The 27,231-nt window shown below is 48.3% G+C and overlaps 1 protein-coding gene and 1 non-coding gene across 3 annotated transcripts in view; one reads left to right on the top strand and one right to left on the bottom strand.

Annotated features, from left to right (window-relative positions):
• Positions 1 to 9,692: 9,692 nt before the first annotated feature.
• Positions 9,693 to 27,231, bottom strand: part of Bicd2 (BICD cargo adaptor 2) — a 52,625-nt gene continuing 35,086 nt past the window's right edge. Inside the window, exons 3-8 of one of the 2 annotated variants that reach the window (XM_004652304.3) lie at positions 22,479 to 22,631; positions 18,850 to 19,311; positions 17,172 to 18,215; positions 16,385 to 16,536; positions 13,532 to 13,742; positions 9,693 to 11,802 (exon numbers count right to left, since the gene is read on the bottom strand). In XM_004652304.3, coding sequence (XP_004652361.1) covers positions 11,797 to 11,802; positions 13,532 to 13,742; positions 16,385 to 16,536; positions 17,172 to 18,215; positions 18,850 to 19,311; positions 22,479 to 22,631 — 2,028 coding nt within the window. In that variant the 3' untranslated portion in view covers positions 9,693 to 11,796. Of the gene's footprint in view, positions 13,743 to 16,384; positions 16,537 to 17,171; positions 18,216 to 18,849; positions 19,312 to 22,478; positions 22,632 to 27,231 lie in introns of both variants that reach the window. The other variant, XM_004652303.2, reaches the window with a different exon arrangement.
• Positions 21,563 to 21,669, top strand: LOC123453365. Its single transcript, XR_006632758.1, has one exon. It is a non-coding gene; the product is annotated as a U6 spliceosomal RNA (small nuclear RNA).

Below are 27,231 nucleotides of genomic sequence, written 5' to 3'. Positions count from 1 at the left end.
TCAGCTTTCAGCCTCTGGTCAGTTGATTCTACTGTCTAGGGCCCATCATGAAGGGGAGGGCCTGTGTCAGAGGAAGCTTCTTGTCTTGTAGCAAGCCAGGAGACCAAACAGAGGTGGGGGGGATGGGTGGGGTGGGCAGGGTCCTAATACCTCTTTCAAGGGCATGCCCCTGATAACATAATTTCCTTTTACCTGTGTCTTAAAGATTCCACCCTCTAGTCATGAGCCCTAGGGGTGTAACATCTGCTGATGTCTGGATAAGTGTATATACTATGCTTATCAAACTGCCCAGTAGGCACTTCTCCTAATGTTCATACCCTTATATTAATGCTACTCTCACTTTGGGTAGAGAATCTTCTTTTCAGATGGCAGTGACCTTGGGACGACTCAGAAGGTATCACTGTGCTGGAAAGAAGTGACTGGAGTACCGAGTAACATCTTGATCACACCTTCCAAGGCTCAGGGTCTAATGTGGAAGAGGCGGTGGAAAGAATGTAAGAGCCAAAGGAAGGGTAGGACTCCTTAAAACGTGCTCCCTCCAGACATAAAATGGCCTGGATACCCATGACCTCACAGTGCCTGACACTACCTACACAAGACCATCATAAGAGGAGGAAAAGATCACGACATCAAAATAAAAGACTGATTGAGATGGGGAGGGGATATGATGGAGAATGGAATTTCAAAGAGGAAAATGGGGGAGGGAGGGTATTACCAAGGGATATTTTTTATAATCATGGAAAATTTTACTAAAAATTGAGAAAAAAATAAAAAAGATTCCACCGCCTCCCAACAGTGCCACGGTATGACAACCACACCTTTAACAGATGAGCCTTTGCATATATCCACAGCATATCCTCCCAGCCCAACTACAACAGAGCTGAGGGCAGAAACACGAGGAAAGATCATGAGTCTTGCTGCTTACACTTAAATTTCAGTCAATTTCCAGAGCATTGAATACAGCTTATTTAAGGTTTTTTTTTTTGGTTTGTTTTTTTTTAACGGGTGGTTTGATTCAGGTGTCCCGCATACACTTAGGTGTTCTGAATGCTAGGTTCCAAGCTGATGGAGATTTGAGAATTAACGCCTTTTGAAGGCAGTGTATTGTTGGGGAGGGCTTATGGGTGTTATAGCCAGTTTCCCCTTGCCAGTGTTTGGCACACTCTTCTGTTGCTATTATCCAACTAATGTTGGCCAGGAGGTGATGTCCACCCTCTGCTTATGCCATTGTTTCCCCTGCCATTATGGAGCTTCCCCTTGTGTCTATAAGTCAAAATAAACCCTTTTTTCTTCTCCACAAGCTGCTCTAAGTCAGTTGATTTGTGGACAGCAATGCAAACCTGACTGCAACGGGGAGGTGTGGGGGGGGGGGTTCAAGTTAAGGTCTCACTCCAGCCCAGACTGACCTGGCCTGACTCGGTAATCCCAGATGGCAGCGATCCTCCTACCTCTGCCTCCTGATTGCTGGGGTTAAAGGTGTGTGTCACCACCACACCTGGTGAATCCATCTTGTTTAAAACCCTCCCAGTTCAAAAATGCTTTGTCTTTTTTGGGGGGTGGGGGCAGTTGGAATTCTAACCTACTCACTCCATTATTTCAGATGTAAATCCCTCCTCCAAATTGTGTGTGTGTTGCTGGGGTTTAAGCCCAGGGCTTCATGCATGCTAGATTAAGTACCCTGAGAACTACTACACTCCAAGCCTTCCGAGTGACACTTTCTATTGTAACAATTTTCTTCTAGTGCACTGTGTCTATTTTCACTCACAAGCCACTTCCACAGCACTTATTCCCTGACTCCCTGGATCACAAGAGCTGGGAGGTAGCTGATTCCCTTAGATTGCTGGAGGGACTGACTTGGGAACCTGCAGTGAGATTGAACAAATGATTTGTAGAAGGCAGAAGAATGGGGCCATCCTCCAGGCAGCGGTGGTACATGATGTGCAGATTCTGACCAATGTGTGCAGTGAGCCCATTCCGTGTCCCATGAACATCTCCCCCAGCTTCCTGCGACTCTGGCAATGATTTTCTGCAGGCTCTTGACACATCTGTATCACTACCATGATGGCCTGGCTTTGAGATCTACCCACAGGCTCCCGACTTCCACTCTTTTAATCCTTTCCAGGACTCCCCTCCCTTCCCCCATGCTGCTGATGAACCCGTGGCATTTGTGCCCACCTGGCAAGTGCTCTACTGAACTACATTCTTAGCTCTTCTGATCGACCCACCCCTTCCACCTCCCAAGTGCTGGGATTATAGGTGTGCACCACCACATACCTGGTTCATACGGTGCTGGAGATAAAATTCAGGGCTTCAGGCATGGTAGGGCAAGTACTCGCCCAATTATTCTACTTCTAGCCCTGGAATCTTTCTTTTTAAAAAACAAACAAACAAACACATATTCTTTTCTAAAATAACATATATGCATGCAGGGTCTCTTGCCACACACTGCAAACGGATACCCATCCAGCTTTGTGTGGATGGCTGGGGAACTGAACCCAGGTGGGCAGGTTTTGGAAGCAAGCACCTTTAACCACTGAGCAATCTCCCCAGCTCCTGGAATTTCTTTTGTGATCATACCATGTAGAAGTGTAAGGTTTAATCTCCAAGCACTTGGGGGCTTTCCAGCTATCTTTCTTTTATTGATTTCTAGTTCAATTATAATGTGATCTGAGAGCATAAATTGTATAATTTTATTCTCAAATTTGGAAGGTGTACTTTGGGACCAGAATTCAATTATCTTGGTACCCATCCCATGTGAGCTTGAGTAGAGTGTATGTTTTGCTGTTGAAGAAATATGCAGTTATCAATGACTTCAAGTTGACTGATGATGCTATTGAGTTAAACTGTATCATGATTACTTGATGGATGTGTGCGTGTGCATGCACGAGCTGGGTTCAAACCCAGGGATCCTTATGCATCCAAGGCAAGCGTTCAGACACTAAGCTGTATGTTCAGCCCTGGATTTTCTGAGCCCAGGTTTTGTTACGGAGCTCAAGTTGGCCTGGAACTATGTAACCCAGGCTGGCCTGGGTCTCACAATACTCCTGCCTCTGCCTCCTGCGTGCTGGGATTACAGGTATGTGCCACCACATCTGGATGGATCTGCCCATTTCTTTTCTTTAAAGCAGGGTCTCATTCTAGCCCAGGCAGTCCTGGAACTCACCCTGTAACCCCAGGCTGGCCTTGAGCTTACAGTGATCCTCCTACCTCAGCCTCCTGAATAGTGGGATTAGACGTGTGTCATCATGCTCGGTTTGGATCTGCCTATATCTTTTTTCTAAATTTTTTTGTTTATTTTTATTTGAGAGCGATAGACAGAGAGAAAGAGGCAGACAGAGAGAATAGGCGCGCCAGGGCCTACAGCCACTGCATACAAACTCTAGACGCATGCACCCCCTTGTGCATCTGGCTAACGTGGGGCCTGGGGAATCGAGCCTCAAACCAGGGTCTTAGGCTTCACAGGCAAGTGCTTAACTGCTAAGTCATTTCTCCAGCCCTGGATCTGCCTATTTCTGATAGCAGTGTTGAAGTCTCCAACTCTATAATAATCTAGTTCTTCTCTTGCAGGCCCAAGATTCTGCATGTTTTCTGATGCTTTATTGCTAAGTATCTACACAAAGGACTTACGTCTTTTTGGAGAATTGAAACCTTTATCATTATGAAATGCCCCACCTTATCTCTAATAATGTTTGTTCTGAATCTACTGTTTAATATAGCTTGTACCACAACTTTTTAAAAATATTCATTTCCTTAGGTGTTTATAAGAGGAGAGTGAGAGAGAGAGAGAGAGAGAGAGAGAGAGAGAGAGAGAGAGAGAGAGAGAATGGGCATGCCAGGGCCGTGCACCTCCTTGTGCATCTGGCTAATATGGGTCCTGGGGAACTGAACCTCGAACCAGGGTCATTAGGCTTCTCAGGCAAGCGCTTAACCGCTAAGCCATCTCTCCCGCCCTACTTTTTTATTATTTTTTTCAAGTGCAGTCTTGCTCTAGCCCAGGCTGACCTGGAATTCACTATGTAGTCTAAGTGGCCTTCAACTCACAGCAATCCTATCTTTGTTTCTCAAGTGCTCAGATTAAAGGTGTGTGTCACCATGCCCAGCTTTGGCTCCTTTATTTAAAAAAAAAAAAACATGTATTTTTAATTTTTTTGCTTATTTTTATTTATTTGAGAGTGGCAGAGAGAGAGAGACAGAGAGAGAGAGGCAGGGAGAAAATGGGTGCACCAGGGCTTCCAGCCACTGCAAACAAACTCCAGATACATGTGCCACCTTGTGCATCTGGCTTATGCGGGTACTGGGGAATCAAGACTTGAACCGGGGTCCTCAGACTTCACAGGCCAAGTGCTTAACTGCTAAGCCATCTCTCCAGCCCCAGCTCTTTTATTTTTAATCTACATACCTGTATGTCTTTGGATTTAAAGTAGGTTTCTGGGCTAGAAAGATGTCTTATCTTAAGGCTTTTGCCTGCAAACCAAAAGACCTAGGTTTGATTCCCCAGGACCCACATAAGCCAGATACATAAGAAGGCACATGTGTCTGGAGTTCGTTTGCAGTGGCTGGAGGCCCTGGGGCTCCCATTCTCTCTCTCTCTCTGCTTCTTTCTCCCTCTCTCAAATAAACAAAAATAAAATATTTGAAGTAGGTTTCTTACAGACAGCAAATAATTTTATTTTATCCACTCTGAAAATATCCTTTAATTGCTATAAATTTAGGCCACTGACATAGAAAGCAATAACTGAGACAGTTGCATTACCTATCATTTGTTAACTATTTTCTATTTGATGGCCATGTTCATTGTTATTTGTTCCTACTTTTATTTGCTATATATATTTTTCCATTTATAGTTATAACTGAGCATTTTATATGTTTCTTGGTCCACTTGAGTAGTAACATCCCACAGGCCAAGTCTGTGGCTTATAGACAACAAAAATTTATTTCTTACAGTTCTGGAAACTGGGATATATAAAATCAAGGTACTGGTGAATTTGGTGCTTGTGAAGATTTGAAAAGATAAAATTCAGAAATTGGATTTTTTTTTTTAAAAGTTTCATTTGTGTTCTCTTTTCCACTGGGGGGAAAAAAAGGTCATTCAAGCTTTATGGGAGTGGCTGGAGAATTGAACCTGGACCAACAGACCTTTACAAAGTCTTCCAGCAAGCACCTTTAACCGCTAAGCTATCTCCCCAGCCCTCAAGAAACTGGGATTCTTGTTGGAACATTTCTGAGTACTGACTCAGCTTTCTCTTAGGGTTACTGCTTATTTCTAGGACAAGCTAGCTAAAGGTTTGTCCAGTTATCTTTTCTGATTTGTAGATGCTGGATTTCTACTGTGACTTCATAGAGGTTTCTAGAATATCTGTTATGAGGGGTCTTTTCTAGTCCAAGGGCTCTACCCTCATGATTTAAACACCTACCAAAGGCCCCACCTCTTACTATCATCACCTTGGAAGTTAAGTTTCAACACAGGAATTTTGGGAGGACACAAGCATTCAGACTCTAGCATTCCACCCCTGGACTTCTGAAGCTCATATCTATCTCACATGCAAAGTGCATTCATTCCATTCAGTAGCCTCAAAATTCTCAAAACATTATAACATCAACTTAAAAATCCAAAGTCCAGGGCTGGAGAGATGGCTTAGTGGGTAAGGTGCTTGCCTGCAAAGCCAAAGGGAGTTCATTCATTTACAGCAGCTGGAGGCCCTGGCGCAACCGTTCTCCACCGCCCCCCCACCCCCGCGCTTCTCTACCTGCCTGTTTTTTTCTATCTCAAATAAATTTTTAAAAAATCCAAGTCCAGAGTCTTAAGCCAGGTTGAGGTGAGACTAGTGGCATCATACATCCTGAGGCAAACTGTTCTGTAGATATAAAACAAAGAGGTTCTTGTCTCCAAATCAAAATAATGGGCTATGCACAAGATAGATACTCCTATTACAAATGGGAGAAATAGGAAAAAAACAGAAAGGAGATAAATCCCAAATAAGTCTGAAACCCAACAGGGCAAGCAATAATAGATCTTAAAGCTCCAGAATCGGGCTGGAGGAATGGCTTAGCGACTGAGGCACTTGCCTGCAAAGCCAAAGGACCCAGGTTTGATTCCTCAGGACCCACATAAGCCAGATGCACAAGGTGGCACATGCGTCTGGAGTTCATTTGCAGTAGCTGGATGCCTTGGTGTGCCCATTCTTTTTCTCTCTACCTGCCTCTTTCCTTCTCTCTTATACATAAAAATGAATAAAGCTCCACAATCACCTTTTATTGCACAATGCTCTGCCCTCCAGACTCACGGGACTGACAGTATCACCTTCAGGAAATGCTGGGGTTGGCAGCCTTGCCCCTATGGCAGCTGTGCACCTGGGTGGTACTCTGCAGTGATTCTCTGTTGTGGCCCCACCTCCACAGTGCTGTGTGCCCGAGTAAGAAGTCTCGGGTTGGCCTGGAATCAATCACTTTACTGGGCTGGAGTCACAGGGGCCGCTCCATTCCCATGGCTCCAGCAGGCGCAGGCCTATCGGGGACTCTGTGGCGGCCCCGCCCTTGCAGATATTCCGTGCTTGGGCTGCGTGGCCCTCTGCCACATCCTTTGAATTCTAAAGGCAGACTCCAGCACAGCTTTGTGCTCAGGGCCTGTGATGGGAGGAGCAGCATCAATAATTTTCTATGCTTCTGGGGTCATTCTTTCATTGCTTTGGAAAATAGGTCCTGGCTTTTGTATACAGACCGCTGACCGTGGCTTCCTGTTGACGAACAATATCCGTCTCTATTGAGCTGGCTAATCCACAATACTTATCTCATCAAAGGGTTACTTGGCCACACCTTTGCTCTCTCCCACACAGGCTTTCTGATTTCTTCTACTATAAGTAGGCTGGATTTTCCCAAATGTTAAAGTTCTATTTCCCTTCTAGCTGATCCTCACTCAATCATTCCACTTCTGTCAGAACGCACTTTCCCCAGGGACCGAGCACGCTCCACCGCTCTGCGTAGACCCAACATCAGCTAGGGCTGGGAAGATAAGTATGTGGGTGTGAGGAGGACCTAACTTTGGACCCCTAGGACCTACGTGAAAGTCACAGTAACACACGCCTATAATCCCAGTGCTGCTACGGTGGGAAGGGAGCTAGAAACAGGAGAATTCCTGGAAGCTCCCAGGCCAGCTAACCTGGCATGTGCAGTGACAAGAAACCCTGCCTCCAACAACGTGGTCATGGAGGACTGACACCAGAGGTGGTTCTCCAGCCTCCCCATGAACGTGGCCTGAGGGTACTCCTGCACACACATGAAGATACAGAGACCTTTTATTTTTAAATATTTATTTGCAGGGCTAGAGAGATGGCTTAGTGGTTAAAGCACTTACCTGAGAAGACCCATGTTCGACTCCCCAGATTCCATGTAAGCCAGACACACAAGGAGACACATGCGCAGGTGTGCACATGTGCACAAGGTGGCACACGCACCTGGAGTTTGATTACAGTGGCTAGAGGCCCCAGTGAGCTAATTCTTGCTCACTCTCTCATAGGAGAGACAGACAGAGAGAAAGAGGACCTCCAGCCACTGTAAACAAACTCCAAATGCAGGCACCACTGTGCATCTGGCTTTACATGAGTACTGGGGAATCAAACTTGGGTGGTTAGTTTTTGGAGGCCACTGAGCCATCGCTCCAGACCCTTTTTTTTTTTTTTTTTTTGGTAAAGGTAGCATTGGGCAAACATTGAATTTAATTGCTCACCAATTCTACTTTCCATAAAATACTAGAACATGAACACCACGTTCTTTGACAGTTCATGACAAGATGACCTTTCCTCTAGCTTCTAAGAACATGCTTCTCATTTCTGCATATCCAGCTGTTTCTCAAACTTTTGGTGTAGTGCTTTTTTTTTTTTTTTTTTTTCCCTCTTCAAGGTAGGATCTCATTCTAGCCCAGTCCGACCTGGAATTCACTATGTAGTCTCAGGGTGGCCTGGAATTCATGGCAATCCTCCTGCCTCTGCCTCCTGAGTGGTGGGGCTTTACAGTGGTCTTTTCTAAATTACTTCTCAGATGAATTTAGAGGTGCCATTTCCCCAGTGTCTCACCTTTCTCTTGTTGTTGGGATGGAGTGATGACTTCTGAGCTGCTCATGTACCAGACCAGAACTGGAATTCCCACTGGAACATTTCTGATTACTTATTCAATTTTTATCATAGGTGTACTGTTTATTTCTTAACAGGCTAGCAAAAGGCTTATCCATTTATCTTTCACTTCTTGAGTCAGTTTTCTCTCTTGATATTGTTTCATTTACCTTCACACTTATCTTTCCTTCTTATTTTGAGCTAAGATGATCCACTACTTTTTTGGTATATAATGAATGGTTCACTGTGCTCATATCCTTAATGTTTCTGTAAAATCGGTCATGTAACTATCCTCATTTCTTAGTTTAGTAATCTGAGTTCCCTCTCTCTCTGTCTTGGCTGCCTAAAGGACTTTCAAGGAGGAGGCTCCAGCAGGATAAGGACCCTCAGCAGAGGAGAGGGAACCTGGGGAGTGACCCTGTAAGAAAGCAAGGCTGCCATAGAAGAGGTGACCAGAGAGTACCCTGGCACCTAACTGACCATGTGGTTAGGCACTGTCCCATTTCCTTATACCCAGAAGCAGTCATTCCAATGTGCCCAGTATATATCTCTGTACACGTTCCAACAGTTCCATGTGGCTATGTGTGCACTGTCCTGAGTGCATGTGCAGAGGCCGAGGGCAGAGCCTTGGCATGTCTGTCTTCTTCAACCTTGTTCCAGACAAGGTCTTGTTGTCTTTGTGAATGCCAGGTCAACCAATCAGTGAACTCTGGGGCTTTCCTGACTTACTCCACTGCAAGTGCTTTATACCATGGTGCCACCTCCCCTTCCCCAAATACTTGTTTTTTGTTTGTTTGCTTGTTTTTGTATGTGTGTATGCACAGCAGGTGTGATGTGGAATATGGTATAAAAGTGTGTGTGCAGATGTGGTCCTTTGTACACACGTAGACGCCAGAGAGAACATCAGGTGCCCCTCTTCATCCCCCACTGTTTTATTTACTATTTATTACTAGAGGGGGGCGAGAGAGAATAGGAGGCAGATAGAGAGAATGGGCAAGCAAGGACCTCCAGCTGCTGCAAACGAACCCCAGACACATGAGCCACCTTGTGCATCTGGCTTACCTGGGTCCTGGGGAATCCAACCTGGGTCTTTGGTTTTACAGGCAAGCGCCTTCACCGCAAAGCCATCTCTGCAGCCCTCACCTACTGCTTTCTTGAGACGGAGTCTCCTCACTGATTCTGGAGCTTTGCTGGTTTTGCAAGACCCAGTAGTTCTCCAGGCTCGTCTTCTCACAGGACTAGGGTTACAGACATGTTTGGCCATTCCCAACTGTTTGCCTGGGTTCTGGGGAATTGAACTCGGGGGTCTTGGGCCCTCCACATTATCCAAACTGCCCCTTCTTAGACAGGAAGTATAGGCTTCTTACGGCATCATGCTAAGAGAATACTATATTGTCCTTTGATCACTTCATTGCTGAGGTCTATACCTGATGACGTGTGCAACCCTGGGGTACACCCCACGTCCCAAGAACAGATTCTTCTGATCACCAGATAGAATGGCTCTGTCGGAGGCCTCAGACTTACTGTGCACTGATGGAAGCAGTCGCGTGGCGCAGGGGTGACAGCAATCACAGGAGCAAGCACTGCTTCATCTTTTTATTATTCTTTATTGATCCTACCAATGTGACTCTTTGCCCAGGCCCACTGCTCCTATGCATGCTGGCTTTGTAGACATTCACACCACATGTTTGTATCCAAAATCTCGATTAATTCCTCCATCCTATCCCTTTTTCACACATTGCCTCATTTTCTCAGAAACTGAAGGCATTTGCATATTATTATTTGTTTGTTTGGGTCTGTGTAAAGGTTCCTTGGCAGGAGAACATGCATATGACTTTAAAATAAAGACACTCTGACACTAAGATAATGCACAGAAAAAAATACAGTACTTAGACATCATTGCAAATAAATACCCCATACTGGTGACGTTATCTCAAATGTAACAATATCTTATGAATCAACACTGTAACAGAAGGTAAAAATGAGTCCCAACAACTAGGAATAAGAAACGCTCATTCCAGGAAACAGAATTCTTCTATTCTTGTAATTTATATTATCATAATTTGCCCCTTTTTTGGAGGACAGAGGACAGTTTTCCTTCCTCCCCTAGTACCAATCTGACCACACCCATGAACCCCACTTAGCAAATAGTTTGCTAAGGAGTTTAAATGAGTTCTGTTTCCTGAAATTAACAGTGATTCGTTACACCAAGCAAGAGAAGATATAATGTCTCGTTTTCACATTTGCAAAGAATACTATGGCTAACCCTCACCCCTGCTCATGTGCCGGCTGTGCCGACTCCTGACGCCCTCAGCTCTTCACAAACGTGGTGCTCATACAGCTTGCTTAGCTTGTCTCATAAAGTCCATTTGGTTCCCAAAGCACACTCAAGGTTTTGTGTCGTGTGTGTGTGTGTGTGTGTGTGTGTGCGTGTGTGTTCTAAGCCCCTGAATTTGTAAGTAAAGAATCACTGACTAACAGAATTTTGCACAATTGCTGTTTTCTTTCCCTCAATGAAGATGCCCAGGTACAAAGTGTGAGGCAGGTGCCTGCTTCCACCTACTGGTCCACACTGGCCTTCAGCATTCCCAACTAGCTCGTCACTGTCCATTATAGAGAATTAACTTCGCTGGGACACCTCCCGTAACTGATGAAGGCACTACTGGCAATGATTACTAACAAAAAGGTGTTGAAATTGAACACCCTAAAAATCGACAACTGGAGAATTTCCTAAGTGTACCACAATTTGGCACAACAACCAGAATTACAAAACAATTCCAATTTGGAATTTCACTGGTACAGTTGTATAAAATTCTGTTAATCAGTCATGCTTCACAATGTCCTAAAACCCAGAAAACTCTGGAATTTGTAGGTAATACTACTCATTCAATAATTTATGCTTTTTTTCAAGTGCCTATTACTGTTTTAACCAGAGCAAAGGTCAAGTTTTCTTCTTGTTACATTGAACTATTCCTAAGAATAATAATAATACAATATGAAAAACCCCAGAATTGGAATACCCTGGATTTCTTAATGAACATGGCATTTAAAATCTGTAATTTCAAACATGAACCATAGTGCCGTGTAATCGGAAGGCTGCTGAACCACAGCAGGGAGACACTAGCTGAGCTCCTCGCCGGGTCGCCGCATCCTTTCCAGTCTAGCTACACACTACGGAGCACAGCTCTGCCTCGTGCCGACGACAGAGCGGCGCACCAGAGCTAAGACAGACAGCTACAGGACCACGGGCACAGACCACGGCACCGGAGACCGTCTCTATGCGAGGAGTTAAGGAAGCAAATATAATATCAAAATATCAAAAGTGCACAGGTTGATCGGATAAAAAAAAAAAAAAAAAAAGGACCATGTGGAATAAGGAGGCCCTGTGGCGGGCATTCCAGCAGGCCTCTCGCAAGCCTGGTGGCGGCTGTGGAAGCGGGTTCTTCGGCCGCACGGAGGCCTTTCCAAGCAGCAGCTCGCAGCAATCTTAACATTAAAGCTTTTTGTCTTCCCATGAAAAACCCGGGGAATGCTATTTTGAAAAGAATTGCAGTGGCATATCCAAAACATTCCTAAGTGGACTCTTAGGCTGCCTGCCCTTCCTCTGCATGGGCCACGGGGTGGGGGGGGAGGGTAGGGGAAGGGCTGCAGTGTGACAGGGCCCGACGGCCACATCCTCCCAGCAGCTACTCTACAGCTGAAAATGGGAGAAAACAAGATAGGGTTAGAAATCGGTCACCTGTCACTCCCTGCTCACTTGACAACTAAATCTCTTCTGCCAGGAGGGAGTGAGCGAGCACGTTAGTTGGCAAAGGAGACCTGTGTGTGAGTTAGGGGGGTGGGTGGTTCAGGTGCCCGCAAAGCCCCTTAACAAGAACAGGAGAAGCTGCATTATAGCCCGGTAAGGAGGAAAGGCAGACGGCGGGCGGGCAGGCGGGCGGGCATGCAGGCAGCCATCCCCAGGATGGACATGCAGGGGCAGATGGCCTGTTCTGCACTCCAGTGGGCTGCCTAGAACCTGGAAGCGAACAGGACACCCTCGGCACCAAAGAAGACGACGGGGCAGACACTGGTTGAGGGCAGCACGGCCTCACATCTATACCAGTGCCAGCTGCCTTGCCATGGGGAAAGTAGCTGTGAGGGAGGAGATAGTAGGCTCTGGTCTGGATGCCCTACAGGGATCAGGAAACAAAATACTGCGATGAGTTCTACTTGTAATGCATGAACTCAGATGCCTGATGCCACAGCTCAGCACTGACTGTGCTTCCAAACAAGGAGAACCTATGGCTACTTTTCTTCCTTCAGCCATACCCCCAAATAGCAATAGAGACCACCTACCTCCTAACTGCCTGTCCTAGGCATGGCAGCTCTCCTAGCCAGGCTGGGTTCCGTTACATCTGTACAATTCATCCTTGCCCATGGGCAGCTCTGAAAACTGTTTCTTCAGGTCTAAAAACCCCTTCAAGGAAGGCCTGAGCACAGGCAGCTGGGGTTACTTGAGTGCAAAAGGATAGGCTTTGCACCAAGGACAGATGTCTGGCCAGGCACTTGAAACACTGTTGTCATTTAAAAAAAAAAAGAAGACCCTAGGCCAACCTGTCACCTCACAGGCCAGTAGTCAGCATACAGATCTCAGAGAAGACACATCAGGCTGCCGAGCTCAGCTCTCCTGGGCTATGGTGAGGTGCGTGGTCTCGGCTGCAGAATGCAGGAGCTCAGGGCCATTCTCCTCTAGGTTTGGGGAAGAAGTAGTGTACTTCTGTTCTGAGTGTGATCTGCAGTGAGATGCTGCACAAACTAAAACAACTCTTTCCATGAAACTACACCAACCTCAGAGTACCCTGAGGCTGGACCTGTGATGCAGCCACAGCCTCATAAAACGGCTTTCAGGTGCTGACACGAGACACATGCGAGGAACATGCAAGTTTCAACTTGGGTCCTCCCCCTCTGCGGGTGCCCAGGGAGCAGGACCCGAACTCTCCCTTGGGTTTCCTAACAGTGCCTGGGCCCCTAGAGGACACTTCCACCCACTGTCTTCCACAAAGGTGAACAGACCCATCTCTACCTCTGGCCATTCTCTCCCCCACCCCACCCCCAAGACAGCAACTGACCCGGGGTGTTCAGGGCAAGAGTGGGGCGGCTGCAGAGCGGGAGGTGACACAAAGCTCACAGGCGTGTCCTGGTGACAGATGTGCCCCACGCTGCTTGACTAGAATCCTACCCTCTGTGCATTAGTCACGTTAAATCTGGCCTAGCACAGCTGTCCCACTGCGGCTGGGTTAGTTGAGTGAAGCAGACATTAGCTGCAGCGTGCGGCGCCCACAGCCCTAATCACAGTAAATGCTGTGCTTCTCGCTGCAGAACACCTGGTTGGCCCGCCCAGGGCCCTCAGCCCTCTCGCTGGCGCAGGCGCAGGCGTGACTTACGCTCGGGGTGGCTGGCTTGGCCTTGGGGGCGGCCTTGCTGCGGCCCCGTCGAGTCTGCTCGTGGTCCAGCTCGAGGAGCTCCAGCCGCTGGGTCAGCGCTAGCTTCTGCTGGATGGCCATGCGCAGCAGGGAGTTAAGTGTCTTCTTCTCGTCCTCGGCAGCTGCCAGCTGCCGCTGCATCTCATCCAGCTGCGTGATGTACTCATCACACCTACGGGGACAAAGCACAGCTGAAGGGCCACACAAGGGAGGGCTGTCCCTCACGTGGACCCTCAGTTGGGTCAAGGGCTGAGGGAGACTCATTCTCATATCTTTTAGCCAAGACTTCTTTGGAAAATGGCCCTGCTAAGGATGAGAGGGGGTTCAGTGCCCTGGGCAGCACAGCTCTTTAAGGCTGGCTTGGATTATGTTTCCCGGGGGTGTTGTTTCAGGGGACAGTTAGCAGTGGACGGGCTTTGTACAAGGGTGGGGAGGAGCTTCTGTAACAAATCTATGACCTTCAGTCATGTGACTTTTTGGGAGTAAGCCTTCTGCCCACATTTTTGTTGTTTTTTTTGTTCACCTGAGTTAGGGTCTCACTATATAGCCCAAGCTGGTCTCAAATTCTAGTGATCCTCCTGCCCCTGCCTCCCAGGTGCTGGGGGTACAGGCTTCTGCTATTGTCCCTGGTATTCTTTCTCTGCTTCAAGATCAAGCAGACACGTCACCAGCTTCCAAGATTTGGGCATAAACTGAGGCAAGACTGAGCTTGTTCCCACGGCAAGCCATGACTGGTGCTTAGTGATAATCAGAATGAGGGCGAGGTATGTGTGGATTCTGTAAACAGCCCATCTTGGCACCTGAGCCTCCACCTACTGTGATACATCAGCCCACATGGTGTGGAGTGAGGGAAAGGAAGAAAAGCTCTGCTCTCTTTCGGGTGCCCCTGGCCCATCTGTCTAGTTGAGGCCTGATAAAAACTGAGACCCCAGGCAAGACAAACCTCAGTGCTCTGGGAATGGCAGGGGCACATGGGGATCTGAACACTGCCCTCTGCCATCCTTGGCCTTGCCGTGCCCTTGCTTAGCCAGTCCCTTGACAGCATACTCAGTGATACATGCAGTCTCCCTCACAGGGTTTGAATTTGAAATCCTGGCTCCATCTGACAAGTCAGGGCTTTAAGGAGAACAAGTTTAGAGCCAGGGAGATGACTCAGTGGGTAGAGTGTTTACTGCACGAGCAGGAAGACCTGCGTTTCAATCCTCAGCACCCATGTGAAGGCCAGCATGTATGTGTCTGCACTCCCAGCGGCACAGGAGGCAGGAACTAGAAGATCCCTAGGCTTGCTGGTTAGCCAGTCTTGCTAAATGGGTGAGCTCCATGTTCAGGGAGAGATCCTGTGTCAAAAATTAAAGTGGAGGACTGGGGAAATGGCTTAGCAGTTAAGGCGTTTGTCTGCGAAGCCTAAGGACCCTGGTTCGATTCCCCAGGACCTGCGTAAGCCAGATGCACAAGGGGGCGCATGTGTCTGGAGTTTGTTTTCAGTGGCTAGAGGCCCTAGCATGCCCATTCTCTCTATTTGCCTCTTCCTCTCTCAAATAAATAAGAAAATATAAAAAAGTTAAAGTACATATGTGAGCCCACACACAAACTAACATGTATATACACATCACACACACACACACAGAGTTTGAAATGCTATGGTTTACATAGCAGATGTTGAGATGCTGTCAGACTTTTTCTAAACTCCAGAAAGAAGTTTCTAGATAATCTCTAGAATTCTACCCGTTTCTGCCTATCCTGGCAGGGTCCATCTGCAAGAGTCCTGAGAAACTGGCATTTCCAGCCCAGAGAGAGGGAAGCAGGCCCCTGATCCCTCCTGGTTCCCTGACTGTTCACCTCAGACCCTTAACTTCCTCACCCTCCACAGGAAAGTGCTGGGCTGACCAGATCCTGTGCAGTGGGCCTAGCCATTCCAGCTCCCACCATCAGGTGGCGCCGCCTCACTTGGAGGATGAATGACAGGGACATTGTTTTCCAACCTTACACTGTTCTTTCCCAGCCTTGGAAGGGTGCAAACACACATAAGCCCCAAGGCCATCCCAGGAACTATCATTTAAAGCCCCCAGTGAAGAAATCTTCCCTACCCTTCAATGATATGCAAGCTGGGAGAAGGGTGCCAAGTTGCAGATTGGGGATCCCTGTGAGGACACCACCAGTAGGGAGGGGAATCCTCCCTTCTGCACGTACAAATCTAAATCCATGCATGGGCCTCATATAGCCAAGTTTGGGCCTTGTCTGTTACCCAGTGGGCCAAAGTTAGCCTTTACAACTCTTTTTTTTAAAAAATTATTTATCTGAAAGGCAGAGAGAGAGAAAATGGGTGCACCAGGGCCTCTAGCCACTGCAACTGAACTCCAGATGCATGCACCACTTTGCACGTTTGGCTTATGTGGGTCCTGGGGAGTCAAACATTGGTCCTCTGGCTTTGCAGGCAAGCGCCTTAACAGCCATCTCTTCAGCCAAGCCTTTATAACTCTTGTATTCTACCCATTCCCAAAGTTCATTGCTTTTAGCCCCCCTTTGTTTTTAAGCCTCCTTATACTCAGAGCAAAATAAACTGGGCCTGCCAGGTTTTCATTAATAGTAAAGTTAGAACTGGGCTTTTGGGAGCCACCCCAGAGTGATAAGAACAGGGAAAGGACTATATGCCCTCTACCAAACGTCAGCTCATGTGGCACCTGCTGGGTATGTTCCGTATGGAGACACCTGCCACAGGATGTGCAGGGAGCTGAGATGCAGCCAGCTGGGGACCATGGTGCTGCACAGACCCAGGCAGGAGACGAAGGGGAGGCTGAATTATGGCCCCGTTACCTGGTGGCGAACATGGCGCGCAGTGAGGAGAAGGTAGCCGCGTCTTCCTTGAGGGCCTTGAGCTCGTTGCGCAGCTTCATCATGGTCTCGGTCACCACGGCCTTCTCATTCTCGTATTTGCTCTTCAGGTTGGCCAGGGCCACCTCGGCTGTCTGCAGAAGAGACACAGGATGGGCTTAAGAAGTAAAGCTGGGCTGCACGGATGGCTTAGCAGTTAAGGCGTTTGCCTGCAAAGCCAAAGGACCCAGGTTCGATTCCCCAGGACCCACGTCAGCCAGATGCACAAGGGGGTGCGCACGTCTGGGAATTTATTTGCAGTGGCTAGAAGGCCTGGCGCACCCATTCTCCCTCTCCCCCTTTCTCTGTCAAATAAATAAATAAAAATAAAATATTAACAAAAAAGAAATAAAGCTATTTGAAACATTCTGGGGACCCTAGGTCCCAGGCAGTGCTGGTGTTCATAAAGAATACCCTGGAATGCACCCTGGGGATAAACCCTGGCAGCCGTGCTATGGAGGTCAGCCTGCCTCACTGCCTTTACCCTCTGATCCTGACCAGTAACTGAGAATTCAGGCTACAGCTCTCAGCTTTACTTCACCATCAGTAAGATGTTCAGCAGAAGAGCTTCGTATTAACGAGCTGCTCTGGTTACAAAGGCCCTCGAGCCCATTTAACCACTCTTCTCTCTTGGCTGGAAGTCCTGGGCAGGACTGAGATGATGCAGGCCTAGAAAGCCCTGCAATGGGCGGCGGGAAAGGGTGACCTGTCCTCAGCCTGGCTGTCTCACCTGCTTGTTGGCCTTGAGCACTGTGCGCAGTGTGGTGATCTGCTCCCTCTTGGTGCTCAACAGCGACTTCAACTTGAGGATCTCCTCCATGAGTGCCTCCTTGTCCTTGTCCACAGCGGGGCCCAGTTCCTGCGAGGCAATGCGCTGCCTAGACAGCTCGGTTGTGCGGTCCACGGCGGCCTGCAGGTGCTTAATCTGGTCACGGATGATGGCAATCAGGTTGTAGATGTTCATAGGCTCCCGGCGGGGGTCACTCAAGGGTGATGGCAGTGAAGAGCTGGGTGAGGGGCTGCTGTCCCCAGTCCCACCATCTGCTCGGCCTCCCTCTGTGGCCAGCAGCCCCTTGGGCAGAAGAATAGGTGAACGACGCCCACGGCCCTCAGGGCTGGTGCGGCCCCCGGGGCTAATGCGGCCAGCCTTGCCCTGGCCCTCACGGTAGTAATCCAGCATGACACGATTGGGTGTCTCATTGTTGCACATGCACACATGGTGGTAAAGGTTGGCCAGCTCCTCACTGAAGGTCACCAGCTCATCCTGAGCCACGCTCAGACTGCCCTGGGTCTCGCCAGCCACATCGCTCACTTTCTTCAGCTCCTTCTCCAGCCGGGCCAGGAGCTCACGGTCCTGGTGGCTGGCCTTTTCCAACAGGGAGACCTTCTCAGTGAGTGCCTGCCCCTCAGCCTCGTAGCGGCCCTTCTCCTCGGCATGCTGAGCCTCACAAGCTTCGTGCGTGCTACGTAGTGCTTTGAGCTGCTCCCGGAGTTCACCAGCCTCGGCCACAGCCACATGGTACTTGCAGGCCAGAATCTCAGGCCCATTGATGTCCACCTCATAGTAGTCGCCGTCTTCATGGCTATCACGGTCCTTCTCGTTGTCCAGGGCTGTCTGTCGTTCCTTGCCAGCCTGCAGGCGCCTCAGGGCACTCAGGTTCTCTGTTAGACGGCTCACCCTCTCCTGCTCCTCAGAAAGGGAGCCTCGTGCCTGTTCCAATTGCTTCTGTGTGTCCTGCAGCGTTGCCAGCAGGCCCACCTTCTCCCGCTCCATCTGCAAAGGCACAGAATGAGGAAAGCTGGTGAGCAGACTTTTAGGGCCCCCAGGAAGGCTCCACAACGTCCCAGCCTTGTTGGGCCATGGCTATATGGATTCCTTGATCATGTTACCAGTGACAGAATTCACAATGGATCCCCAGAACACTGCCCATTACCAGTAAAGGTGATCACCCACAAGGTTCTCTCTACCGGCTGGAGGAGAGCTGGACTTCAAATGTAGAGATCTGGCCAAAAAGCAGACTAGCAAGGGCCCTCAGTGTCCCAGCTACCTGCCCTAGAAGATGAGGGCTTGCCACCCTTCCCTTGTTGTAGAGAGCACTCAAGTATACTAGGTCAAAAGATATTTCCCTCAAGATGGGCCAACACTTTAGTTTGGGGTCTGATGGCAAAGATCACATGAGGGGCCAGCTCTGGATAATTCCACCATGCCTCGGAGACAGCAGGGGAGAGCAACCTGGGCATCACAGTGCTACACCTTGCACAATACTCAGGAACCTCCTACTCTGCACTAATTTCGTTTCTGGTAATTCCCTAAGATTTCAAACCAGCATTAGCCAATGAGCAGGAGTGCAGCACCGCCAACACACTGCGGAACGGGACGAAGGCGGGACACGAGGATGTCCACTTACCTGCACCAGCTGCTGCTTCAGCTTCTGGATCTCGGATATGTGCAGCTCACTGAGCAGGTCAGAAACGAGGCTAGGGGAGGGGGGTGCCAGGCCATCCTTCCTGGGTGTGGACGTCTTGTTGTCCAGCGATGGTTTAACCAGACCACCATGCTCGAAGCCATTGACCAGGGCTTCAGCATCATTGTTGGGCTCAGCAGTGGCGGCGTCATCACTGAACTTGAGGCCATCTAAGGAGACCTGCAGGTGGCTGGTGTAGAAGGAGTCATTGATGCTCATATAGTGCGACAGCTCCTTGCGTAAGTTGTTCTTCTGCTCCCGCTCGGTCTTCAGCGTCTCTAGAGCCTCCTCCAGCTGCCGCTCCGAGATCTCCTTAAGCCGAATGGCGTCCTCCAGCTGGCTATTGAGGTACTCGGTCTCTTCCTCTAGACGCTTGATCTCATGCTTGAGGCCCTCAAATTCTACCTGGGAAAGAGAGCAGATACTCCCATGTCAAAACCATCCTGAGGCTCCACTTAAGTCTGACAAGTTAGAACAACGTATCAGGGGCACAGGAACACTATCTCCCCAGCCACAAAGACCAAGGGGAGACACGAGAAGGGCTATCCTATAGAAGAAGCAGAAGCCATCTTTCCTCCACCAAGGGATGGGGATGCTAAGAGGGCCCTGGGGCATGAGAAGCAAATACACAGACACACAGCCTACTGCCAGGACCGGTGTACCTCTGAGCAGAGAAACTCAAACAGCACAGCCCTGAGAATATACCCTGACACTGCCAAATTCCTGTTACATTTCTGAAAAATATTAAAAAATGTGTACTGACTTAAAAATTGCTCAATTCAAGTATCTAGTCAAATATCCTAAGGCACATAAGATAAATTCTGTGTCCATTATTTTAATCATATTTAAAGACAAAGGAACAGAACTTTCCCCGGGGCAGTATGTCTCAGTAATCCCTCAGAATAAAGACTTGAAGATTTGGAAGGAGGGCGGGAAAGCAGAAGGGGTCTTGTACTTCAATGGGTGGACAAAGAAAGAGCAGATGGAAGCGGACACTAGGTGTGAAGGGTGGTCAGGGCTTGCAGGCACAAACACATCTTACTCTGTAATATTTGCACACAAAGTAGTGACACGAATTACTGAAGGACTCTATGGGTTTTGGGTGGGAAGAAGCACATGGTACCATATCTTAGGTGTGCTCACGTCCCAGTGCCACAAACTGGGAGGTGAGGATTCCCAGAAGCGAGACTCCCAAGGTCAGGGTCATTGAGCACTGGCTTCTCTTCTTCTCAAGCTGTGGACAGTAATACCAATGACTACTGCTAGTCAACAGGAGTTATCTCTAAAAGACTTGGGCTCTGACCTGTTTCTTTGGTTTCCTGGACAGCAAATCCATTCCAACTTTGCTTTTGCAAACACAAAGGTTTTACATAAACACATAGCTCCCTGTACAAGATCAAAATACTAGGTTCATTGATGGTGAGGCTTCAGCACTGGAGGATCGAGATAGTAGAGAAGTTCTGAAGAAAGCAAGGACAGCATCCATTGCATTTTGATGTTGTTTTTGTTGTTGTCATTTTTCAAGGTAAGGTTTCACTCTAGTCCAGGCTAACCTGAAATTCACTATGTAGTCTCAGGGTGTCCTCAAACTCGTGGTGATCTTCCTACCTTTGCCTCCCAAGTGCTGGAATTAAAGGCATGCACCACCACGCCAGGCTATCCATAGCATTTTGAGACAAAACCCTAAGTGGCCCCAGAGCTCAGTATCATCTTCTATCATTCGGAGGTGACTTTCCTAATTGCGATACTCTCCCCAACACCCCAGGCCAAGACATGACCGTATTTCAGGTCTCAAAGTCAGAACACCCAAGGAGACAGAGCATGGAGATCTAGGTGCTCTCTCTCTCTCTCTCATTCTCTTTCTCACCCTCACCCTCTCCCTCACCCTCTCCCTCTCCCTCTCTCTCTCTCTCTCTCTCTCTCTCTCTCTCTCTGTGTGTGTGTGTTTGAGAGAGAGAGAGAGCGAGCGAGAGAGAGATCTCCTTATTATCTCTTGGGTTCCCCTCCCCATACCTCAATGTTGTGGAATATTATCCTTTAGGCATGATATGGCCATTGCTATCTCGAAATCAGGGTAACTATGACTACCCACATTCATAAGACCCTCAAGAAATTGTCCTATAAGAATTCCCTCATTGAAGGAGGAGGTGAAGGGGTTTTGGAAGATATCTCAGTGGGTGAAGTGCTTACCTTGCAAGCATGAGGACCTGAGTCTCATTCCCAGAACCCATGTGAAATACTGGACATTGTGTGTGCCTGTAATCCCAGCACTGGGAAGGCAGAAACAGGTGGATCCTTGGATCTAGTCTATTCTGAGCTCCAGGACAATGACAGACCCTGTTTCAAAGAGATGGACAGCTAGGCATGATGGAACATGCATTTACTCCCAGCCCTTGGGAGGCAGAGATAGGAAGATCACTGTGAGTTCAAGGTCAGCCTGGGACTACAGAGTGAGTTCTATTCTAGGTCAGACTGAGCTAGAATGAGACGCTATCTCAAAACAAACAAACAAACAAACAAAAAGAGGTGGACAGTATACCTGAGGATGACATCAGAAGGTGTCCTCTGGTCTTCACATGCATATGTGTATGCACACATACACCAACAGACATATGAACATATATACACAACACACATGCCAAAAAAATACAGACAAGTGCTCGCTTCGGCAGCACATATACTAAAATTGGAACGATACAGAGAAGATTAGCATGGCCCCTGCGCAAGGATGACACGCAAATTCGTGAAGCGTTCCATATTTAAAAAAAAAAAAAATACAGACAAAGGGTGGGGAGGTCTATTATTTTCTTACCTGAGATTTCAGCCATTCCCTGCTTTCCTCCTGTACCCTACCCCACGTGTACATAATCCTGTCTCAGCTATCTCAGGAGGTGCTAAATTCAGAATATATAGGAGATGGCGGGGAAACTGAACTCCATCTATACAGTTTTTGGGAGATTATCACCCATAGTAAGGTGAGACTTTTTGTAATTTTTTTACTTTATTTGATAGAGAGAGGGGGAGAGAGAGAGAGAGAGAGAGAGAATGGGCATGTCAGGGCCTTCAGCTGCTGCAAATTCCAGACACATGCTCCAACCTTGTGCATCTGGCTTACATGGGTCCTGGGGACCTGAACCTCGATCATTTGGCTTTATAGGCAAGTGCCTTAACTGCTAAGCCATCTCTCCAGCCCTGAGGTGAGACTTTTAAGTAATATAGCCATTTTGGGGCCATGCTCCTGTAAGTAAGCCCAACAAACTAATTGGGTCATCAAGCTGGACTTACAAGAAATTGTCTCTTTGGCCTGTTGTCAGTGCCCTGTCTGAGGTGAACAGAAACACACTTCCCAGCAACAGGCAGCACCTGGCCTGCAGAATCAGCAGTGGGCGGCAAATACTGCAGTCCCAGGCCTTGTCTTGGTGTCTGGGTCATGTGGGCCACAGGCCCTGTCTCTACTGTGCTGGTACTGACCTCCGGTGTGCAGAAAGACAGGGAAAGGGAAGACAGGCGAACAGGGGGCTGAGAGGCCTGCAATGAGCAGCGAATGCACCCACCTGAAGCAGAAGCCTTACCTGGTTCTGCCTGAGGACAGACACTTGCTTCTGCAGGCTGATGTTCTCCTCCTCCAGCTCTGAGTAGTCCTGCAGGAGGCGGGCCTCCCGGAACTTGTATTCCTTGATGTCATCGCGCAGACGGCCGCGCTGGATCTCCACGTTCTGGTTAATCTGTGGGTACAGAGAAGAGCAGCGTAGATCATTGCTGCAACTGGCCCACCACCCTGGCCTCCAAGTGGCTCAGGAAGGGCTTAGCATTGCCCATGGCATGCCACACTGCCAGGACGTAGGATGTGGGCCCTTGGGCACCAACGTGACTACCAGGAGGGGAGAGGGAACCCAGGGGAGTGTGGTGTATAGAAAGCAGCAGACAGTCCGACATCAGGTCCCTTTAGTCCCTCTCAGCTGTGGAACTCCAGATAGATAACTCAACTAACTCTGACCCGCAGCTTCTTCAATTATGAGGTGGGGGTCACCCTGCTGGTGAGCTGGTGAATGGGGCGATGTTGTAACACATTTACAGATATTCCAACTGTTAAGCAGAATGTCTACCCCAAAGATATAAAACACATCAGGATGGGGAGATGGGTCAGTGGTTAAATACACTCACCTGCACAGCCTGCCAACCTGGGTTCAATTACCCAGTACCCACATAAAACCAGCTGGCCTAAAGTGGCACATGCACCTGGAGTTCATTTGCAGTGGCAAGAGGCCCTGGCACACCCCTACTCAGCTCACTCCATCACTCTCTCTCCCGGCTTACAAATAAATAAGTAAAAGTACACATCCACACAGAATCCTGAACACTAATGTTCCCAGTGGCCCAAACTGGAAGCAACCTAAGTATTCATTAGCAGGTGAATAGATAACAAAATGCAGTCTATACACAATGCAGTATTATTCAGCCACAATACAACATGATGTCTATACTTGCTACAACATGAATGAAGCTTGAAGACATTCTGTCTAGTGAAAGAAGCCAGTCATGAGAGGTCCTGCATTGTATGACTCCATTTATACAAAATGTCTATAGCAGGCAAATCCACAGAGACAGAAAATGAATTAGTGGGGTTGGTTAGAGAGGGGGATGGGAGTAACTGTAAATGATGACTTTTTTTTCTGGAGTGAAAAAAAATGTTCTAAAGTTGAATGTGGGCTGGAGAGATGGCTCAGCAGTTAATGACACTTACTTGCAAAGCCTGATGGCCCAGGTTCAGTTCCCCAGTAATCATGTAAAGTCAAGTGCACAAAGTGGCGCATACATCTGGAGTTTGTTTGCAATGGCAAGAGGTCCTGGCATGACCATCTCATTCATTTTTTTTTTCTCTCTCTCCATGCAAATAAATAAAAATATTTTTAAAATGTCCTTAAGCCAGACATAGTGGCACACAACTTTAATCCCAGCACTTGGGAGGCAGAGGTAGGAGGATCACCATGAATTCAAGGTCATCCTGAGATTATATAGTGAATTCCAGGTCAGTCTGGACTAGAGTGAGAACCTATGTCAAAAATACACTCACACAAAATGTCTTTAAGGGCTGGAGAGATGGCTTAGTGGTTAAGGCATTTGCCTGCAAAGCCAAAGGATCCCGGTTCGGCTCTCCAGGACCCGTGTAAGCCAGATGCACAAGAGGGCACATGCATCTAGAGTTCATTTGCAGTGGCTGGAGGCCCAGGCGTGCCTATTCTCTCTCCCTCTTTCTCTCTCTCAAATAAATAAATATTTTTTAAAAAAGACTTTAAAATAAGACAAAAACAATTTGCATGGCTGGAGATGGCTCAGTGGTTAAATGTGCTTTCTTGCAAAGCTTAATGGCTCAGGGTTCAAATGTCCAATATCCACATAAAGCTAGATGTACAAAATAACACATGCATCTGGAATTGGTAGCAGAAAGAGGACCTAAAGTGTCCATTTTCTCTCCATCTCTCGCTCACTCTCTCTCTTTACAAAAATATATATTTTTAAATCAACTGTGAGAGCTAAGCATGTGTCTTCATGGCAGAAGGCTTGTACAGCTCATACAAGGCTCCAAGTTTGATCCCCAACATTACAAAAAGAAAAAAAAAAGACTGTATCTATGCTACAACCCCTGAACGACACGCTTTTTTAAGTAAGTGAATTATGTAGGCATTTGAAAGCTGTTGAAAACTAGTCCCTGCCTGTGAGCCACATGTGAGGAGTCAGGGAGACTCCGGGGGAGAGGCAAGTGCACAGCCAAGAGGAACACAATCCCAACCACAGAATTCCCAACCTGTGCTGCCTGTGCTGTGGCCTTAGCCCAAAACATTCTGAAACAGATCTTTTCTTTTTTTGCGGGGGGCGGGGGTGTAGGTAGGTTCTCACTCAGGTATAGGCTGACCTGGAATTAACCAGGCAGTCTCAGGGTGGCCTTGAACTCAAGGTGACAATTCCCACCTCTGCCTCCTGAGTGCTGGGATTAGAGGCGTGTGCCACCACGCCCAGCTCAAGATCATTCTGTTGTTGCTGCTGCTGCTGTTGATTTCGAGGTAGGTCTTGCTTTAGTCCAAGTTGACCTGAAGTTTACTAGGCAGTCTCAGCCTGGCCTTAAACTCACAGCAAGATCCTCCTATTTCTACTAGGATTAAAGTCATGTGCCACCATGCCCACTCCACAGGGAAGGAAAAAGGAAGGGCAGAATGGGTGCAACCAGGGCCTCTAGCAAATGAATTATAGACGAATGAGCCACTCTGTGCATCTGGCTTTACGTGGGTATTGGGGAATCGGACTTGGACTGTTAATAGGCAAGCACCTTAACCACTGAGCCATCTCTAGAGCCCAGATCTTTCTTTGTAGTTTTTGAGCAGCTCCCTGACCTCTTCCCACCAGGAGCAGCTCCCTCCACACTATGGCAAATGAAGACATCTCCACCTACTACCAATGTCTCCTGGAAGCAAAATTGTCCCCTAGACAAGGCACCCCAACCCCATTATCCTTTTTCTGCACCTTGCTACCTTCCCCTCTGTTCCTAATGCTCAGATGGCCATACCAATGATATCCCTGGCTCCAGAGCTGGAGCTCTGTCTACACTGCACCCACAGCTCTGTCCTCATTAGCGCTGTCCCCTAGCTTCTACAAGACTGCTCCTCATTGTGTTCATGTGTTCATCTGAAGGGCACGGTGCCCTAAGAAATGACATTCAGGGACACAAGAGACATAAATGTTGGATCAGAAAAATGAAATAGTATCATGGGTGGGGGGAGGAAGGAAAAAAGGAAAGGGAAGATAAAACTTATAACAGAAAGGCCAGGAAAACTGTGACAATATAGCAAGCCCTACTGACGAGGCTTAGCACTCGTAAACAAGATAGTATTCAAAACCAATAGCAGGAGCTTGGGCATACGGTTTAGTTGGTAGAGTGTTCAGTTAACAAGGCCTGGGTTTGACCCTCAACACTGCATCAAAACAAAACAAATAATGACCCAGGAGGTGTCCAAATTGACACTGGAAGAAACAGAGATGGGGAGGTGTTACGATGCCTTGCAACATAGGAGAGGGTGAGGGAGAGAGCCTCAAAGCCAGATACAAGAGAGGGCAGGACTACAGGCCTCTTTCTGAAAGTCCAGAGTGTCATGTAAGCCCAAGCAGCAAGTACCCCAACATGGACAGCGATTTACAGTGGTCACCAGTTGTTCAGGTACAGTGGAAGCTGAGGGTAGATATGGTCCGAGTCCAGCAGCTCATCAGGTCTGTATGGCAAGAGGAAGAGACCCTGTGCCCTCCAGGCAGGGGTAAGAAGTGCTGTAGTTTCCATGTGGCTAGGACACAGACTACAACGTACCCAACTGAAGACTGAGGCACAACTGGATGCTTCTGAGGGGCACACTGGAGTCTTGTACTCCTGGAGCAGTGCCCAGGTCGTCTGTGGGAGTCCTCAGTGCTAAGCTCAGAACCCAGGGTACCTACCACAAGAATGTCCCACTGGTACAAGAGTGTTTCGTCTACCCAGGCCGGTGGATGGGTAGCCTCATGGTGAGACAAGCATAGAGTCACACACGTGCAAGTCACATGCTGGCCCAGGAATACCATGTGGCATGTAATGGCATTATCTCTGCTAGCAGTTTAAGACCCAAGCACCTGCACTTTTGTTCCACAGAGACTGCTTCCATCCCCAGCTGCCAGGTATGGGCAAAGCGGCTCAGCTGGCCCATTGCCCGGAGCCTCCACCCAGCACACGCCCGAAGCCTGAGAGCTCTAGCAGGCTCTGACTGGTCACTTTCCCTTGAGGTAAGTGTCTTCTCCCAGGTGAGCCTTTCTGAGGTTGGCCCAGTGGAGTGTAGGGGACAAGCTCTGTTCTGTGCAGACCAACAGCCCAGATAGAACGGCTGGGTAAATGGGCTCGGAGCCAACACCTGGCGTCCTATCCCAGCTCCCCTTTCTCAGGACCACCTGCCCTCGGGTTGCTCATCAGCAAGCATGCTGTGACAACTGCCTGCCTTGGGAACCACTGTAAGGAAGCTGGCAGCCTTTTTTAGTGCCCCCGAGTTACCCATCCTTTCAACCTAGGACATGTGTCTCAGTCCTGACGGCCTAGAGGCGCCCTCCCACTCATCCCTTGCTAGAGTCAGGGGGGCTCAATGTCATGTACAGGGCTTTTAGTCTCACTACACAACTTAGACTATTTGGGCCTCTGGTTTTCCACCTGGAAAGGAAGCCATGTCCCCACCAAGCTATTCCTGAGATGCTTATCCTCCCTTCTACCAGGAGGAATACCAGCTGGACAAAAGCTGGCCAACCTGGCCACTTCAGGTC

Source organism: Jaculus jaculus, chromosome 11, assembly GCF_020740685.1.
Source record: "Jaculus jaculus isolate mJacJac1 chromosome 11, mJacJac1.mat.Y.cur, whole genome shotgun sequence".
NCBI lineage: Eukaryota > Metazoa > Chordata > Mammalia > Rodentia > Dipodidae > Jaculus > Jaculus jaculus.
The sequence above is the reverse complement of the archived record's forward strand: the minus strand, read 5'-3'. Positions and strand labels throughout refer to the sequence as shown.